A 19,246-nucleotide genomic window follows, 5' to 3' on the forward strand; every position below is an offset into this window, starting at 1 on the left:
CGGCAGGATTGGGCTTTAAACTTGGGCTTTACCGTACCATTTCTGGCCCATTGAGCCACACAAGTCCAGCTAAACTCTCAGTAGGATTGGGATTTAAACTTGGGCTTTTTACCGTACCATTTCTGGCCCATTGGGCCAACAGGGTCCAGCAAAACTCTCGGTAGGATTGGGCTTAAAACTTGGGCTTTGTACCGTACCATTTCTGGCCCATTGGGCCACCCTAGTCTAGCTAAACTCTCGGTAGAATTGGGCTTTAAACTTGGGCTTTTACCGTACCACTTCTGGCCCATTGGGCCACACCAAGTCCAGCTAAACTCTCGGTAGGATTGGGCTTTAAACTTGGGCTTTGTACCGTACCATTTCTAGCCCATTGGGCCAATTTAGTCTAGCTAAACTCTCGGTAGGATTGGGCTTTAAACTTCGGCTTTGTACCGTACCATTTCTGGCCCATTGGGCCAACCAAGTCCAGCTAAACTCTCGGTAGGATTGGGCTTTAAACTTGGGCTTTGTACCGTACCATTTCTGGCCCATTGGGCCAACCAAGTCTAGCTAAACTCTCGGTAGAATTGGGCTTTAAACTTGGGCTTTTTACCGTAACCACTTCAGGCCCATTGGGCCAACCAAGTCCAGCTAAACTCTAGGTAGGATTGGGATTTAAACTTGGGCTTTTTACCGTACAATTTCTGGCCCAGTCAACTAACCAAGTTTAACTAAACTCCTGTAGAATTGGGCTTTATAGTTGGGCTTTATAGCCCATTTGAAAAAGAAGCCGAACTTTAGGCCCACTATCCTACCGGTGGCGCCTTCCCTTACCTCCACTCTCGGCTGCCATTCAGTAAGTGTTGCAGGCTCCAGCTCGTGAATCGTTGAATCAATGAGTGGCATAGTAAATACGTGATTATGGTTCAAACCCTAGTCTCCACGAGCTCGCTCTCAATACCGAAGCTTCATTTCTGCATGAAATCGCATTTCGCGATGTATCTACTTGGAGATTTCTGACTATTTCCTTATCTTTCCCTCTCGGCAGCCTTTACAGGTTCGAGTTTTTCTTGTTTGATCTCATGCATTACTGAGTGATATTATCCATGTTTGTTTTTAATGGAGATCATGGCGTAATTATACTATCATGGTTGTGTTCATGGTGTTCTGTCTCTGGCTGTACTGATAGTTTGTTGGAGGCATAAGGTCTTTTATTAGTTTTTTTGGAGATCATAGTTAAATTCCTTTGCGTATTGTAGTGCACTTGGTATTTCAGAAAAGTTCAATTTCTGCTTTTCTCTTCTTTGTGGACTTTGGGCTGTTACACATCGGTGGGGAGGAGAACCAGTGAGGATGCTGACCCCCAAGGGGGTGCATTGTGAGATCCCACGGTTGGGGAGGAGGACGAAGTATTCTTTATAAGGGCGTGGAAACCTCTCCCTAGCATATGCGTTTTAAAAACCTTGACGAAAAGCCCAAAAGGGAAAGTCCAAAGTGGACAATATCTACTAGCGGTAGGCTTGGGTTTGCGCTTGCGCTGTTACAAATGATATCAGAGCCAGATACCGGATGATGTGCCAGCGAGGAGGCTAAGCCTCGAAGGGGGCTGGACACGAGGCGGTGTGCCAATAAGGACGCTGGGCTCCAAAGGGGGTGGATTGGGAGATCCCACCTCGATTGGAGAAGGGAACAAGTGCTAGCGGAACGCTGGGCCCCGAAGGGGGTGGATTGTGAGATCCCACATCGATTGGATAGAGAAACGAGTACCAGCGAAGACGCGGGGGCTCGAAGGTGGGTGGATTGTGAGATCCCACATCGGTTGGGGAGGAGAACGAAACATTCTTTATAAGGGTATGGAAAGCTCCCTCCAGTAGACACATTTTAAAAATCTAGAGGGAAAATCCGTAAGGGAAAGCCTAAAGAGGACAATATCTGCTAGCGGAGGACTTGAACTGTTACATATACACCAATGTTTTCCGAATGTTGGCCTTGGATACCATTTAACATAACTTCATTCGAGTTTGCTTTGTATCAGCTGTCAAACCTGAAACCAAACCACAGGAGCTTCAGTTCTAATAATGAAGCTTTACAGTCAAGCCCCCTCATGCATTAATATTCCAACTTTAGGATCAAGTTCGGATCATGGCTATGGATTCACATTTGAATGTGTTATATTCAATTCTTCAGATAAATCTTACACAAGAAATGATCATTGGGTAGTAAAGAACTTGAATGAACTAAGCATCATTAGTCAACAAGCTTGATACTCAAGGAACACTACATTTTCGTATCTGATATCAATTAGTTGCATTTACACATAACAAAGACTTGTAATTACAGAACCCTTAGGTTCCAAGAAACCTCCTTCAAGACTCTTTTAAGCCCATCCCTCTCAGATTCCACTTCAAACAAACTGTGAAAACAACCGCGAGGAGCAAAGTCTTTATCATGCGCAGATAAACATTCAGCTTTTCAAGCTTTTAGCCATATTCAGACCCAATGTTCCTCTGTTCTTCTTTCTTGGCCTTACTCCAAATACGTACTTTCAAGCATATCGTAACGGTTAACCGTCGCTATTCGAACGAAAAATGGAACAACTTTCTTCCTCCATTATCATCCCAAGAAGAAATTAAGCTTCTTATTGGACTTATACAGCATGATTAAGCATTAGACTGAAGATTTAGATGCATAATGCAGCTGCTTATTTAAGCCTACAACCTAACTAATCACTCCCATAGACTCTAATTCTAAAACAATGGCTTCGTTCCTGTTCTTGTCCTCCTCCTCCAAAGCTTTAATCTTGTTACTCCTTCAGTTATCTTGTCTGTTTAAGAGCTTGAGCGCCAAACATGGTGGCGTAGTCACTCATAATGACCATCACCACCACCACCGTGCTCGATCACCGAGCACGAACCCGAGACTCCACCAAGCATTCCTTGCTCTCCAAGCATGGAAAAAGGTCATTTACTCTGACCCAAAAAACCATACCACCAATTGGGTAGGGCCTTCAGTTTGCAGCTACTTTGGGGTATACTGTGCCCCATCTCTCAACGACTCAAATGTTCAGGTCGTCGCCGGAATCGACTTAAACCACGGGGACATTGCCGGATTCCTTCCTAATGAATTAGGCCTTTTAACAGACCTTGCTCTGCTCCATCTCAACAGCAACCGTTTCTGCGGCGTTTTGCCTCAATCTTTAGCCAATTTGTCTCTCCTCTTCGAATTAGATTTAAGCAACAACAGATTCGTTGGCCCTTTTCCTTCTGTTGTTCTTCATCTTCCAAACTTAACATATCTCGACCTTCGATTCAACGAATTTGAAGGCCAAATTCCCCCTGAACTCTTCAACAAAAGCCTCGACGCCATTTTTATAAACAGCAATCGTTTCACCAACATTATCCCTCGAAACATCGGTGGAAAATCAGCCTCCGTGATTGTCTTTGCCAACAACAATTTGAAGGGCTGTCTTCCACCGACGATTGCAAGTTTTGCAAACAGTTTAGAAGAACTTTTGTTGATCAACACGAGTTTATCAGGCTGTTTGCCGCAAGAAATTGGGTTCTTGTACAAATTGAAGGTTTTGGATGTGAGTTTTAATGAATTAGTGGGTCCTTTGCCGTATAGTTTAGCTGGGTTGGGTCAATTGGAGCAATTGAATTTGGCTCACAATTTGTTTACTGGGAATTTGTTTGAAGGGCTTTGTAACCTTCCGAATTTGGAGAATGTGACGGTTTCTTATAATTACTTTTGTGAGGAAGAAGGGGTTTGCCGGAATTTGACGGCGGAAGGGGTTGCTTTTGATGATCGTCGGAATTGTGTGCCGGAGAAGCCGCTGCAGAGGAGTAAGAAGGAGTGTAGTGCGGTGGTTGAGCGTCCTGTGGATTGTTTTGAGCATCCGTGTGGCGGTGGTTATGGTTCAAGTATTGCGGCGGTTCCGGCTTCGGCGCCTATTTCTTCAACTTCTTCCGTTGTTGCCCCTGCCCACTTGTGATTTAATGTTGTAATATGTGTGGGTTTGAGGGATAATAAGGTCAATTTGTTTGGGTTAGAAAAGTGTGTGATTTTGTGAATTTGTTGTATTAGTTGTGTGTATTATTGATATTGGATAAAGTTTTATTTGCTTGGTTTTTTGAATCATTGTTGGAAGAGATAATTTGTTCAAACTTAGGTTACATTGAGTCGAGTCAAATTTGGTCAAAGCTCAAATTCAGACGGGTTAGGTCCAAAGCTAATAAAACGCAAGTCGAATGGTTGGGCCCGAAGGTCATTAAAGCCCAATTTCACGAACCAAAAGAAAACTCTATAAATATAAGAGAGAAAAACCTAAATTACGAGAAAATGATAATTTGACCCTTTAAGGCACCGTATGAAAAACTTGAATTACCGTCCATAACTTTCAATTTTACTGCAAGGAATGTTCAAATTTGGTCAATTCAACACATACTTTCGTTAAAAAAACATGTCGACCGTTTTGCTTCTCGAGCCAGGAGTACCACTACCACTTTTTTCATTTTTCAAAGGATTATTGTTGGCGGGATCGAAAAGGCTTCTTTCTTGCTGAGCTCCCAACTTTTGAACCTTATTTTATCCTCTTACTATAATCACTAGAGACTTGTATATGAGACCTTACGACCCAAACTATTGAAGATGACGTATAAGTAGTTAAAACTAGTGAAGAGGCATAGTGATGAACCTCGAATCTCAACTGCTTAAAGTAGTATCAGTCAAGAACTATTAAGAGTCTGATATAGTGTTAGCATACGAGAGCCTGTTCCTGCAATCAGTAATGCTACTGATAGCTTCCCTTGCTTTCTGGCCTGAGCCGATGGATATGCATCTTGGTAGAACTCTCTAAGATCAGTAGTGTAATAGTCTAAACCCACCGCTAGTAGATATTGACCTCTGTGGGTTTTTTCTTCAAGGTTTTAAAATGTGTCTACTAGGGAGAGATTTCCACACCCTTACAACGAATGTTTCATTCCCTTCTCCAACCGATATGGGATTTCACAATCCACCCCATTGGGGACCCAGCATCCTCATTGATACATTACTCAAGGCTCTAATACCATTTGTAATCATCCTCATTGATACATTACTCAAGGCTCTAATACCATTTGTAACCGTTGAAGCCTACAACTAGTAGATATTGTTTTCTTTGGGCTTTCCCTTTCGAGGTTCCGCTCAAGGTTTTTAAAACGTATCTCCCAAGAATATGTTTCTACACTTTTATAAAAAATGTTTTATTCCCCTCTCCAACCAATGTAGGATCTCACAATACACTCCCTTTCGGAGCGTACGGAGCACAGGACGCTGACACTTCATCCTCCTCTCCAATTGATATGAAATCTCACAAATCTTGACCAAGCAAGAACACTCAGACAATAATGCTTGTGAAGCTTGTAAGAATGAGCAAAGCTTCCATCTCTCGTTAATGGAGAAGCTATTGTCCATTGCTCTGATACCTCTACTTCTCCACAAGCAATGAGAAGCTATGTGATTTCGGGAGTTGGTTCAGATGGTGAGGCAATTATACTGAGCAACTACAAGTATAGGACAGATTCAATATGAACACAGAATTCAGCAAACCAAACTTCGTAGGGAATATAACTTTCATTCAGAAATACTGTAAAAAGACAACTTTGATTCTATATTGATTATTGATGTCACAAACAGTCAATGGAAGCCCATTTCAGTGAAGCTACAGAAACAAAAACAGGAAGGAAAAAAAAAAAAAAAAACATAATCAATCAGAGACAGGAAATCCCAAAGCTACATGTTCATATCAAATGCAAATTTTACAGAACAAAGATAGGATACTTACACACTCTAAAGCTTCTCCCGCTTCCCTTTATGAACAATCAACAAGGAATCTGGGAAGTAAACCACTGCATGACATGAATTGGGGCTTTGATCAGCTCCAACGCTAGCTCCACTATCACCGTCAAGCACAAGCAACAAGGACATATGCAAGAAAGCGTCAATCTGCAGCGAAAACCCAGAGCAAATACAGTCATGAATCGATAGAAATCGATAGAAAAGTGAAAAGGGGCATCAGATTCAGACGAAACAAACCAAATCATGAACACCCAGAAGCTAAAAATTAAAGGAGTTTCGACAAATTTACCCGACAATCCAGATAATTACGCCGACCAGGGAAAGAATAAGAGAAACGAATGCAAAAGGCAAGCCGAGCAAGAAGCCCAATGGCCTACAATCGCCATCTCCACAGCACATCTTCGTTGGAATTCTTTTTTTTATTTTTTCTCTCTCTCTCTCACTTTCGCCTTGGTTTTCGGCGATGATCGAATTCCTTTGCTCTAAATAAAGAAGATGCTAAGTGGAGGCTGTGTGTTGTGAATTGTGAATTTGTTACTATTCTGTGGGGATTATTTAATTCTTATTGTTATGATGGTTTTGTAGATTATTGAGGATTAGTATTAAATTATTGAAGGGGTTGAACCAAACTGTACAGATGTGTCATGGAAGAAGGTCTTAGATGACGACGGAAATGTTTGCTTTTCCAAGGAAAATTGCATTTTTATAATGAAGTTTGAATTTTCCAAATCTTTCATTTCTATGTCGATGGATAAAGTGGTTGGCTTTAGGATGATTATTGATTTATATTAATATTAAATTAATCATTCTTCAACTTTGGATTACTCATCTTTTATTTGAGAAGGAAAAGGAAAAATATGAGTCATACACTTGGAAGTTTTTGACATCCGTCCACATAGCACCGACCCAACTTGAGAGACAAATCTTTAACTCAGGCTCAAACACGTCCGTCCCATAAAGACATTTATTGTGCTGGTCTTATCTTTTGTCGCTAGCTTCTGTTGCACGAATAATGGAAGATGGCTCCACGGAGCGTAAGACATCTCTTCCTACTCTAGGACATGTTTGACTGACACTTTTATCATGCTCAAGTCTGACTTCTCCCTCGTATCGAAGAAGCAACCAACTCGATAAGCCAACATATTTGACACATAGCTGCTCTGCGCATATGCAAGTATCGACCCCGCATAGCATCATTCAACAATTTAGGCTATGAGTCGAAAGAGCTTAACACATCAGAAATTTAGCTTTATCCAAGACCAAATTCCAAAATGGGGTGCAATAAAAAAAAAAAGTTTGAGAAATCTAGTTGCTATAACCACGAGTCATCTTCATGGGAAAGTCCAACAACAAAGTAGGAAACTTCACTATAGTCCCATTCTCTCTTCTTCGTTTCAAAGTTTTGTAGTGTTAATAAAGGGAAATTGGGATGTACAAAGGCGGCACCATATTGTTTGTTTTAGCCCATTGTATATCACCATCAGCCTCATAATTTTAAAACGCATCTATCAGAAAGAGGTTTCCACATGCTTATAAGGAATTCTTTGTTCTCCTCTCTAACCAATGTAAGAGCCCAGCATCCTTGCTGGCACACCGCCCGATGTTTAATCCCGATACTATTTGTAACAACTCAAGCCTACCACTAATAAATATTGTCCGCTTTGGCCCATTACGTATCGCCGTCAGCCTCACAGTTTTAAAACACATCTACTAGGGAGAGGTTCTACATGCTTGTAAGGAATGTGTCGTTCTCCTCTCCAACCAATGTGGAATCTCACACATTCAGACCAAATACTAAAGAAAATCTTTAACATTTCTCCATCTAGCCAAGACAGCCATACACTTAGGCAAGTAGATTCATTAATTCTACAAAATTTAATCTACAGAGGTTATAGGTTGTGTTCATTTTAATATTTTCACATTCTAATCAAAATTTACAGAGTGTTCGGATAAAAAATGATGGATCTAAAGATGCACAAACAGTTCTACATTAGTCTGGGGGCGAATTCATGCTCTTAATCCCGATGGCTTAGATAAAGAAAAAAGAAAAAAGGAAACTAACCATTATGAAACTGTGCTCCAGACTCACTAAACGTTGTAAGGTTTTTAACCAAGCAGCATGCAATAACAGCGATGTCTTCCAAGAACACAGGAAGAAGGCCAATCACACAACTCATTCTGAGGGCCCATGCAAACTTGAGTTCTTGCTCTCCATAGATATTACGGAAGCGAGCCTATTGTAAACCTGGAATGAGATTTGATACCAAAAATTCACTAATGAAACAAAACAAACGCTTTTTCATGAAAATACAGGCATTAGATCAAGTAATGTTGATGGTTTTGTACCACAGATAGTTGTTCATTTTTAGCTCCTCCACTTGTCTCATCCTGTTTGTTCGTGTTCGACATGTCGTACCTATAAAGCACGAGTATGAGAGCTGCAGAAACGATTGACTGAAAGTTGGGAAGAGACATGTTCGACTATAAACCGAGATGGGAAGTTTTCATACCAATCACGTGGAAGGCCGGCTTCGTCTCGAGCTGAATAATTGAAAGGCCCTTTAAGTTCCACATTGTATTCTTTTAACAAGTCTGCATTGGTGCCATCAAAGATGTTACCACAGGGAAGTCCAGCATTGTATTCTATATGACTCGTATCATTTAGATGAAAAGAAACCGACATCGTGGAGGATATAAACCTTTAAAAGTGGAGCATGGAGCGCGTTCCATTTTCTGACAGACAAGGATGAACCAGTCGATACCAACCGCGACATGTGCAACTTCTTCATCAGCAATTCTAGCTACAATATCAGATGTTCTATGATCCCCGAAGCCTATTAGTTTCTTCACTAGTCGAGGCCCTGCATCAAGTCCTCTAGCTTCCTACAGAATGTGATACATATATACATATGAACATTGATCAATACTACCTCTGCCTTTAATTTTCTATTTATTTTCTTAAATCGAATCTCTTCCCCATAGCACCCAACCCCGTCCATGTTTCAATACTAAATGTATATTCTATAACAGCACAAGCCTACCGTTAGCAGATATTGTCCTCTTTGGGTTTTTCCTTTTGAGCTTCCCCTTAAAGTTTTAAAACGCGTCTTCTAGGGAGAGGTTTCCACACCCTTATAAAGAATGTTTCGTTCCCCTCTTCAACCGATGTGGGTTCTCATAATCCACCCTCCTTCGAGGCCCAACGTCATCATTGATACTCATTCCCTTCTCCAATCAATGTGGGACCCCCATCCTTGCTGACACTCCGCCTCGTGTCCACTCCCCTTTGGGGCTTAGCCTCCTAGCTGGCACATCGCCCGGTGCCTAGATTTAATACCATCTCAAGCCCACGGCTAGCAGATATTGTCCTCTTTGGTCTTTCCCTTTCGAGTTTCCCCTCAAGGTTTTAAAATGCGTCCACTAAGGAGAAGTTTCCACACCCTAATAAGAAATGTTTCATTCCCCTCTCCAACTGGTGGGATCTCACAATCCACCTCCCTTGAGAGCCAGCGTCCTCGCTGGCACACCACCCAATGTCTAGCTCTAACATCATCCGTAACAGTCTAAGCTTATTACTAGCAAATATTGTCCTCTTTGGACTTTCTTTTCCATGCATCCCTTCAAGGTTTTACAATGCGTCTACTAGGGAGAGGTTTCCACATCCTTATACGGAATGTTTCGTTCTCCTCTCCAACCAACGTAGGAACTCACAAATTAGTACCCACCCTCATTTCAACTTCCTTAAGGTTCGAGTTCGACCATTCCTCATCCAAAGTACTTTCCAGAAGCCTTTTCGACCCCATCCCTTCACATCAGATCAGGCTAGTCATCCTTTTTATACTTCTAGACTAGATAATCAAAAGTAGAATACTCAAAAATTCAAGGATTTCAAGCACTGTATGAAGAAGCAAAGAACTAAGCATGGACATATGTTTACCTGGACAAGCGGGATTGCAGCCAAGCGTGCAGCTACATTGTCAGATGATTTCTCACACTCCCTCCAAAGCAAATTATGAGCAGCCATATCTCCATATCTTGTAACAATATAATCAAGGTAAGTAATAACGAACAAATATCAACTACTACACCCAAGGTTTATAATCTCCTCACTTGAATCCAAGTTCAGCAAGTCTCTGTGAACACCATGTAAAATGACGGCTCTCATCATCAGCAACATGAGCAAAATCAGCAAAAAACCCCTCACCAAGAACTTCACTGAAGCACGAAAATCGAACAACCGTGTCCCATGCCAAATCAATTGCATTAAGCTCAACATGAGCAAGATTGTGCAGCATATAAGCATTCAGAGGCAACCCCGAGCTTTTGGGAGCCGGAATTTCCCTTGGAGAGACCTGGATTTATGCAAGACATGGGTTAAAGTTTCATCAAATCATGAACAAATTCATAATCCAGAGCAGGTTCAAACAAACAAAACAATTGATTCTTTCAAGAACAGAGACGAACATTTCACGAGTATAAAAAATTTACTGAAATATAGAGAACGAACCAATTTGGGTTGAGGAGGTCGAGCAGGACGACGAGGAGCTTCGAAAACACCAATCGGAAGATCTTCGAGAGACCATCTGGAGTAAGCGAGATGCGAGAGCCTGGATTTGATCAAAGGATCACTGGTAGAAAGAACCAAAGCACCCAACTCTGCAAGAGACGACGCCGATTCAATTCGGCTGTCGAAGAGAAACCCATTTGATGATGATTCAACCAAAGCCTCTGGTCCATTGCTTCCCCAAAATCGATTCTCATTTATAGGGCTCTGCCTCCAAGCTTTCAGACCAGACCACGGCGTGTATTCTAAAGAAGAAGACAAAGACAAGGACGAATTTAGCTTGACGCTTTGAGAATGAATATTGGCGCGAAAAGAACAGCGAAAAGTCGGCCAAATAAGTAGAGCTTTGAGTTGAAGACGCTGCATCGCTCGCTCGTTCATCAATTCCAACAGTGCCAACATTTGTGTACCGCACGATATTTATATCAATTTGGCTGACTCGGAAAGAGATTTTACCCACTTCCTTTTAGAGCCCATTAAGCCGAAGTCACCATTTTCATTTTCTCAAGACTAAAGTCTAAATAATTCTATCAAACCAAAAGCAAAATCTTGACCTTACAAAATCATGTTTCTGTTGATCCTTTACAACTAAAAGTACAAGCAGCAGCGCTTGCAAACTCACAATCCTTAGAAATGGCAGCCATAGAAGGGCAGATACAAGCTCAAGGGATAGTCAAAAGCTATTCATCAAACCCTTTTGTGAATATAATTGAAAACCACACCCTGTTGCCTACTACTGACATTTGGTTTACAGACTCTTAAGGGTGTTGTCTGTGCTAAAAAATAATAGAGATGGTAGCAATGGATTAGCAATGTACAGGCGCTACGCAAGACGGGGCCTAATCAATCAGATTACTACTTATGTTACCAATATTATACAAATTTGAGACAGAATCAAAGGCTGCATGGGGGGATGAAGCGAAGCCCTGCGTCAAATACTACATCAAAAGCTCAGCTTGCCACTGGTTGAAAATGAATGGACTTCAAGCCTTTTCCAACCAGTGCTGGGCAAGACACTGATTTGGCTTCAATCAGGAAAGCTGAGGGTTCCTTCCACCCGAAGTGACTTGAAAAAAATTGATATCTGTCCAAGTAAACAAAAGGGAATTGGTAAGATTTTCATTCCTCTAGCCACTGATCATAAAAATTGCCAATCACAAAGGGGGAAAGAGTGAACTGTATAAGCTTCTTAATCTCTTTTTCATCATCCCGTTCAAACCCATGAACTCAAAATATCTCTAAGTTTCTGTACCTTGGAACTCGATGACTCGGTTCAAGTAAGGTCGTAATATCTCTAAGTTCATATAATCTCTATTTTTGACCATTTAAAGTTTTCAGCATACCAATAACAATTAGGAAGTATTGCAGCCTTGATTAACTTCGTTCTGTCACCTTTCTAATGAACTGTAAGAATCCTTGAACATCAACATGTTTAAAAATAACAATTTAGTCAACTTTTTTCTTAGCAGACCTAATAAAGTATTTAGAATCATACTGGTTTATATTTTAGTCAAATAAAGAGTTTATTTAAAACCATAAACTAAACTAAACTGACACAAAAACACTAGGTGCAAGGCATTTAATACCACAATTCTCTTAGCAGACAAGTAGCTAACAAGAACATTTTGAAGTAAATGGCAGAACGAAAAAACAGCGACAATGTAGTGATAGTTATTTTGAAGCTAAGGGGTGGATTGGGGGTTCCAACATCGATTGGAGAAGGGAACGAGTGCCAGCGAGAATGCTGGACCCTGAAGGGGGTTAGATTGTGAAATCTCACATCGGTTGTGGAGGAGAACAAAACATTCTTTATAAAGGTGTGAAAACATCTCCCTAACATACCCATTTTAAAAACCTTAATGGGAAGCCCGAAAGGGAAAGCCTAAAAAGAATAACATATGCTAGCGATGGGGTTGGTCTATCACAGACAACATCTTAGATTTAAAAAGTATATAAAATATTGCAATTTTAAGGTTTTTTTAATTTTCAAAATTAAAATATCATACACAATTAGATTGATAGGTTATGGAATCTGCTGCTTATTTATAGCTTAGTCAACGGTTATACATAGTAAAGCTATATATGGTAAATGACATTTAAAGTAAATTGCCATAAATAATAAATAGCTATGTATAATAAAAAGCTATATATGGTAGATAGTTATATATTCTCTGCATTCTTTCTGACGAGTGTGTGCGTTGCACTTTCTCTATCCTATTGTGTGTTCATCTAGATCGAGTGTGTGCGTTGTTGTGCGATCCTAACAACTAGTATCAGAGCTAGGCGAAATTCACCACGATCAGTGAAGATGGAAAGCTTAAAGATTGGAATTGAGAAGTTCGATGGATCCGATTACGGTTTCTGGAAGATGCAGATTGAAGATTATCTGTACCAGAAAAATCTTCACGAACCCCTATTGATATATTGATGGTGAAGTCGGATACCATGACCACGGAGAGGTGGAAGCTCAAGGATCAACAAGCCTTAGGGCTGATCCGGTTGACGCTATCCAAAAACGTGGCGTTCAACATCATCAAGGAGAAGACAACGTCAGATCTGTTGAAGGCGCTGTCGAATATGTACAAAAAACCATCGGCTATGAACAAGATGTATTTGATGCGAAGATTGTTCAATCTACAAATATCTGAAGGTGGTTCTGTTATTGATCATATAAATGAATTCAATACGATCGTAAGTCAACTGAGTTCGGTGGAAATTAATTTTGATGATGAAATTAAAGTATTGATTTTGATGTCATCTTTACCCAAGTCGTAGGATACTGTTGTTGCCTCAATCAGCAGTTCCCGAGGATCTCATAAACTGAAGCTTGATGAAATTCGAGAGGTAGTTCTCAGCAAAAGTACTCGCAAACGAGAAATTGAAAATTCATCTGGTAGTGCTCTCAGTGTTGACCAATGGTGAAGAAGTAAATCGAAGGGCCCAAACAAAGGGCGATCAAAATCAAAGAAACGAGAAAAATCTTCAAATAGATCAAACGTAACGTGTTGGAATTGTGGAGAAAAAGGTCACTTTCGGACAGATTGTACAAGACCAAAGAGGAAGCAGAATCACAAATCTAGAGATGATGACGATTCTATAAATTCAGCAGTAGACATTGGGGATGCTCTAATCCTCAGCGTGGACAGTTTGATTGAATCCTGGATTTTCGATTCAGGTGCATCTTTTCATTCGTCTCCAAATAAAAAGTTGTTCCGGAATTTCAAGTCTGGAAATTTCGATGTGTATCTTGCCGACAACAAAAATTTAGAGATTAAAGGAAAAGGGGATGTCTACATAAAAACTCTGGCAGGAAATCAGTGGACATTAAAGAATGTCAGATATATTCCTGGTCTCAAGAAAAATCTGATCTCTATTGGTCAGTTGGACAGCACAGATTATGCAACAGAGTTAGAGAAGAGTTCGTGGAAGATTATGAAGGGTGCTCTGGTGGTAGCACGTGGCATAAAATCTAGAACTTTATACACCACTGCAGGGTGTATGAACATGGTCGCTGTTGGTGAGAGTGCTTCAAATTCAAGTCTCTGGCACAATAGATTTGGACATATGAGCATGAAAGAAATAAAGATGTTGGCTGCAAAAGAAGTTTTAGAAGGTCTTAAATCTATTGATGTGGGTCGTTGTGAGAACTCCGTTATGAGCAAGCAGAAACGAGTTAGCTTCACAAGGACGGCTAGAGAATTGAAAAAAGTACAGTTGGAAATGATCCATACAGATGTGGAGCAAGGTTCCAAAACCACGAAGCAAGTGGGAGTTGAGCTTGAGTTGCAGAGAAACTCACCTAGTGATGTTGTAGCAGATACTCATGAAACTCCTGAGACTACTGCTGAGAAACCAGATGTGTAGCAAGATTCCAAGACAACGAAGCAAGTGGGAGTTGAGGTTGAGTTGCGAAAAAAATCGCCTAGTAGCAGATACTCAAGAAACTCCTGAGACTATTGCAGAGGAACCAGCGGTAGAGCAAGTGACACCTGAACTGGTGTTGAAAAGATCATCCAGTACTATCAGAGTACCAGATATGTATGTACCTTCATTACACTATATGTTGCTGATGAAAGGGAACCAGAGCCCTTTGATGAGGCCCTACAGTTGGAGGATACAACCAAGTGGGAGCAAGCCATGGATGATGAGATGTCTAGGCTTCAAAAATGTGTTGTACTGAGACTGAGTACGTGGCAATAGCTGAAGTTGGAAAAGAGACGATATGGAAGACTGACTATCTGGAAGAATTGGGCAAGAAGCAGCACGAAAAGACTCTTTATAGAGATAGTCAGAGTGTCATACAATTGGTGAGAAATCCGGTCTATCATTTAAAGATAAAACACGAAAGGCGATACCATTTCACTTGCAGGTTAGTGGAAGATGGTGATGTGTTTTGAGAAGATAGAGGGTGCAAAGAATCCAGCAAACATGTTGACAAAATGTGTTGATGTTGGAATATTGAGGTTGTGCAAAGCCTCGATTGGTATGGTGCACTGAAGATGCTCATGGTCGTTTGAGAATGAAATTCTTGGTTGACTAGATCAGTCTCCAAGTGAGAGAATTGTTAGGTTATGGAGCTTGCTGCTTATTTATAACTTAGTCAACGGTTATACACAGTTAAACTATATATGGTAAATGACATAAAGTAAATTGTCATATATAGTAAATAGCTATGTATAATAAAAAGCTATATCCGGTAAAGCTATATATGATAAATAGTTATATATTCTCTCTATTCCTTCTTACTCTACATACTTTGAGTCATCAATACAAATCATTTAGCCAATATTCTCCTTGCATTTTATCTATCCTATTTTTTGTGTTCATCTAGATCGAGTGTGTGCGTTGTTGTGCGATCCTAACATAAATTTTTGCCCCATCTCATAAAAACTCTAGCGTCTACTGATCCAATTGACCTAGAGAACGAATAAACTTGTCAACCCTTACGGAGATTGAACTCGACTACACCAAGATTAAGGTGATATCAGAAACAAAGCAGATAACGGGGCCCAGAAACTAAGAACTCATCAAAGGAACAAGAACATGGCCAAAAAGTTATTTAAAAAAGAGATTCAGACTAATTTAGCAGCACAACCTGAAGAATATTGAAGCCCTTTACGACCCATTATCAGATCCAGATGCTGAAGAGCTTTCACTATCAGAATCTGTACTTGTCCAAAAAAATAATAAGAATAAGAATACAGCTTCAACAAAACCACATGATTAAGATGCCAGGAATGCTGAAATTAATAATTGTCATACCACTAGAAGAAGATCCAGAACCACTGCTAGAACTGCTTGAACTACTTGACCTACTTCTACTATTGCCCTGTCCTTGAACAGGCACCGATGATGAAACGATATTATCATCTGTGTACAAAATAAAAATTTTGGATTTTAATTAAACAAGCAAAGAAAATAAGAATGAAAGACCTGACACAATGATTAATCCACCTGCTTTAGTTTCCTTCGGGACATCCATCACAGCGTCGCCCTGGATCGATAGAAGAAAATAAGAGGATCCGTCTTTAGTACTTTATAGCACAACATACATCAAAAATTATATTCAGGGCTTTACCTTCTGAGCAATATTGTGCTCATCATCTGCTCGTGCTTGAAGTGCAAGCTCGGCTTTTCTCTTGTTCTTGCTCAAACTTTTTTTGTAGTTTGTCACAAACCTATCAAGCTCCCAGAGTGTCTCTGCATCCACGCTATCAATATCCACTTCGATCTCTTCGTCATCTTGAAAAATGTCCGAGTTTCTCTTCTTAATTATCTGCAGAATGGCATCCAGTTTTTCTGAAGGTAAATTTTGAAGGTTATTACTGAGTTTTTGCTTTTCCTCATAAGTCATGTCCCTTTTATGAGGGTCTTTTGCCTTGGGCTTCTTTGGAGCAGGTGTCCTAGCTGAGGGTGTAGAGCTCAAAGGTTTACTCTTGGAATCAAGACGATATGTTGTGGATTCTGACCTTTCCAATATCCGTCTCATGTCAAGAGGTGGTGGTGGTGGAAGACGAGACTTTCTAGAAGTAGGCGTCGAAAGAGAAGCCCCATAGTCTAGTCCAAACCTCATCTCTCGATTATAGTCTGACTCGATAATAATCCACCTATCCTCGAATATTGTCAATAATTGCTCGGCCATTACATGAACATCTTGTCCTTTGGGATTATAAGTCATAGCATTGTGAAATGTAAGTCTCACATCCTCAGCAAATTCTTTGGGTGACTTGTACCAGTTCTTGTTCAGCTTAGACTTTACTGTTCCTAGGTCCATTGGATGCTTAATGATGGTATAGTAATCGTGCAAACCGAGACTCTGCACATCTACAGGAGCATCAAACACCCAACCATACTTGTGCTTAATCAATTTATCCAGAAGTGAACTGCAGCTCTTAAAAAACTTGGAACCCGGCCCGAAACCATGAACTGTTTCTCCTCCACCCAGCTTCTTTATATTTGTTTTTGCCTTCTTATTACTCTCAGCTGGTGGGAGCTTATCTTTTCCAAGTATGAATTCTGAATTTCGATAAAACTGGTTCGCTTTAGGCGTCCTTTTCTCTTTCTCCACATAGTCACTCACACCCTGACTGTTCTCCAACACTGATATACTCAATTGATTCAGAGGCCTAGAAGGCTCACGAGGCACACCAATGGCAGACAGCTCAGGATGAATCTGCTTATCTCCAGCAACCTCGGGATGAATCTGCTTGTCTCCAGCAACCTTATTCATCCCTTCATTAGCCGAACCATGAAAATTACTAGACTCACTTAACTCCCCCTGTTTTGCCTCAATTCTTTTCAACACATTTCTTATAATCTCAAGCTCACTCTCAAGCTTACACCGTAGTTCTCGCACCTCCTGCTTGGACCTCGAGGCCAAATTATTGTTATTCTCATTTTCCACAGCTTTTTCCACAACACCATTTCCAGAGGGTTGGTCTCGAGTGCTCTGCACTGCATCCCCAGCTGCAACCTGCTCGCGATTAAGACATGACGAATCATCAGACGCCACATCAAATCTCGAAATGAGCTGCTTCTGTGTCGGATTCTCGTCCTCTGTCACCGTTGTACAGGGAAGAGGCTGGGGTAAATCGTTATCATTGTCATGATTAACATGACTACTGGCATTAGCGTCATCGATGTCGTTGGTTGCAGCCGTGGTAGTCGGGGCAGTAGAGGTTTCCTTATTTCGGCTATTATCATTATCCTGTTTATTCTCAACGGCAGAGGTTACGGCAGTGGCTGCATCGGCAATTGAATTTGTATTATTTTTGTTGTTCTTCCTGAGGCCCTTGAAGGCCTTCCTAGTGTAAACCTTACTTTCCACGTATCTCTGTTTCTCTCTAACACCGTCTCCCTCACCTACTGTAGGACCCGAAGCCATACATGAAACTCAACAAAAACCCTAAATATCTAAATTCCCCAAAATTAAACAAATAATACAGAACATCCCAGCTGAAAATCTTGTTCGAAAAAGATAAAAACACAGAGAAATCCCTAAATTTATCCTAAATGATAGAAAGATTAAACCAAAAGCGAAATCCCTAAAGACCGAACAAGGTTTAAATTCCTCCGATCAAACCCTAAAACAACACAGCTACAAACTCAAAAACCCCACATGTAACATGCAGAAAAAATAAGATGAACTGGAAGCTTACAGAACAAAAAAAAATGGAGAACAGTAGGGTTTGTGTGTTGTTCAGTGCCTATGTTGCCACCGGATCTTGCAGTCTCTTCTACGAACACACACACTTTCTCTCTCTAAAAGAAAAAAAATGACTTTCTCTCTCTAAAGTGATCTCTCCATCCTTTTAAGTGTACAGATGTACGGCGGCTGTGGGGCTTCGTCGAGTGAAATGAAATGGAGGGCGCGCGTGTGAGTGGTAGTAGAAAAAGTCGTGCCCGTGATGGTGGAGCACGCGTGGGTTGGGAGGTGGAAACACGCGCCCAATGGAGGCGTGAAATTGTTTTGGCGAGTGTGGATTACGCGCGTCGTGGTGGGTTAAGTCGGTTTGTGGCGGGCAGTTTGGTTTCTTAAATTTTGAAGAGTTTGCCCTTTCCCGCGGCTTGTTATCTGGAAAATCAAATATTTATTTAATACTATTTTTCAAAATCATCCATATTAATATTGTATTTACTGTACTCTTAAAAAAAATATTTTTTTAATTTAATAATTTTTAAAAAGATGAATGATATTAATAAAAATGTATTTTTAAAATAAAATATAAGTAATTGTAAACAAAAATTAAGATATTTTTTAATATATATATATATTTTTTTTTTTTTTTAATTTGAATGTAAAATAAGGTAAGTTAGACCTCAGTTAAATAAAGGTTTTAAAAATTTAGAAGTATTTAAGTTATAGGTATGTTACCTTATTTTATATTAAACTCTAAAATTTTTATGATTGAACTACAAATAATTATTATCGATTCTTTTAATGTTTTTTTAATCATACAAGCATAGCTACAAAATTTACCTTATTCGAATTTAGTGTCGATTAATTTATGTATCTCTGTTCATTATTTGTCACAATTTAGAAATGGTCTAAAATTTAAGATAGATTATATCGAACCTATAAGACTTTAGGAATTAAAAAGTTACTGGAAAATTTATTTTTTCAAGAAAATGTCCAAGAATTCACCAAATGAGAATAGGATATTACACAAATACCCTTGCTGCCCGACTAAAATTCAAAATTTGGTCCACTACTTGATTTTTACTATAGATCTCTAATGGATAAGATGGTCATTTAACCTTATTTTGAATATAATGGGCTAGTTGGGCCGTGGGGGTTTCTTTTGTATTACAAAATTGGCCCATATTGATAATCCAATCCATTATGGAGAATCATTGGGCCGGGTCTTG

General features: G+C 40.1%; 4 protein-coding genes across 5 annotated transcripts; 1 reads left to right on the forward strand and 3 right to left on the reverse strand.

Moving 5' to 3' along the window:
• The first annotated feature begins 1,863 nt into the window (after positions 1 to 1,863).
• LOC111793975 (leucine-rich repeat extensin-like protein 4) lies at positions 1,864 to 4,142 on the forward strand. The gene has a single exon (XM_023676069.1). The coding sequence runs from the start codon at positions 2,735 to 2,737 to the stop codon at positions 3,968 to 3,970; it is 1,236 nt and encodes a 411-aa protein (XP_023531837.1). The 5' UTR covers positions 1,864 to 2,734; the 3' UTR covers positions 3,971 to 4,142.
• A 1,354-nt stretch (positions 4,143 to 5,496) lies between these two features.
• Positions 5,497 to 6,509, reverse strand: LOC111793011. 2 transcript variants are annotated; one of them, XM_023674675.1, is made up of 3 exons: positions 6,104 to 6,509; positions 5,801 to 5,961; positions 5,497 to 5,519 (listed from the first exon to the last, which is right to left on the reverse strand). In XM_023674675.1, exons 1-2 carry the CDS (start codon positions 6,211 to 6,213, stop codon positions 5,838 to 5,840), a joined length of 234 nt encoding a protein of 77 aa, XP_023530443.1. In that variant the 5' UTR covers positions 6,214 to 6,509; the 3' UTR covers positions 5,497 to 5,519; positions 5,801 to 5,837. The 2 variants fall into 2 exon arrangements, with proteins under 2 accessions (XP_023530443.1, XP_023530442.1); XM_023674674.1 differs by lacking the exon at positions 5,497 to 5,519 and adding an exon at positions 5,575 to 5,677 and having other exon boundaries at positions 6,104 to 6,504.
• On the reverse strand, positions 5,862 to 10,817 carry LOC111793010 (uncharacterized protein HI_0077). Its single transcript, XM_023674673.1, has 8 exons — positions 10,322 to 10,817; positions 9,925 to 10,166; positions 9,752 to 9,848; positions 8,514 to 8,697; positions 8,325 to 8,406; positions 8,161 to 8,230; positions 7,877 to 8,059; positions 5,862 to 5,961 (listed from the first exon to the last, which is right to left on the reverse strand). The coding sequence occupies exons 1-7, from the start codon at positions 10,778 to 10,780 to the stop codon at positions 7,988 to 7,990; spliced, it is 1,206 nt and encodes a 401-aa protein (XP_023530441.1). The 5' UTR covers positions 10,781 to 10,817; the 3' UTR covers positions 5,862 to 5,961; positions 7,877 to 7,987.
• Positions 10,818 to 11,051: 234 nt separating this feature from the next.
• On the reverse strand, positions 11,052 to 18,173 carry LOC111793009 (transcription factor GTE4). The gene is made up of 5 exons (XM_023674671.1): positions 15,957 to 18,173; positions 15,833 to 15,872; positions 15,641 to 15,748; positions 15,474 to 15,543; positions 11,052 to 11,462 (listed from the first exon to the last, which is right to left on the reverse strand). The coding sequence occupies exons 1-4, from the start codon at positions 17,760 to 17,762 to the stop codon at positions 15,494 to 15,496; spliced, it is 2,004 nt and encodes a 667-aa protein (XP_023530439.1). The 5' UTR covers positions 17,763 to 18,173; the 3' UTR covers positions 11,052 to 11,462; positions 15,474 to 15,493.
• Positions 18,174 to 19,246: the final 1,073 nt, after the last annotated feature.

The sequence above is a fragment of the Cucurbita pepo genome, chromosome LG04 (genome assembly GCF_002806865.2).
Source record: "Cucurbita pepo subsp. pepo cultivar mu-cu-16 chromosome LG04, ASM280686v2, whole genome shotgun sequence".
Taxonomy (NCBI): Eukaryota; Viridiplantae; Streptophyta; class Magnoliopsida; order Cucurbitales; family Cucurbitaceae; genus Cucurbita; species Cucurbita pepo.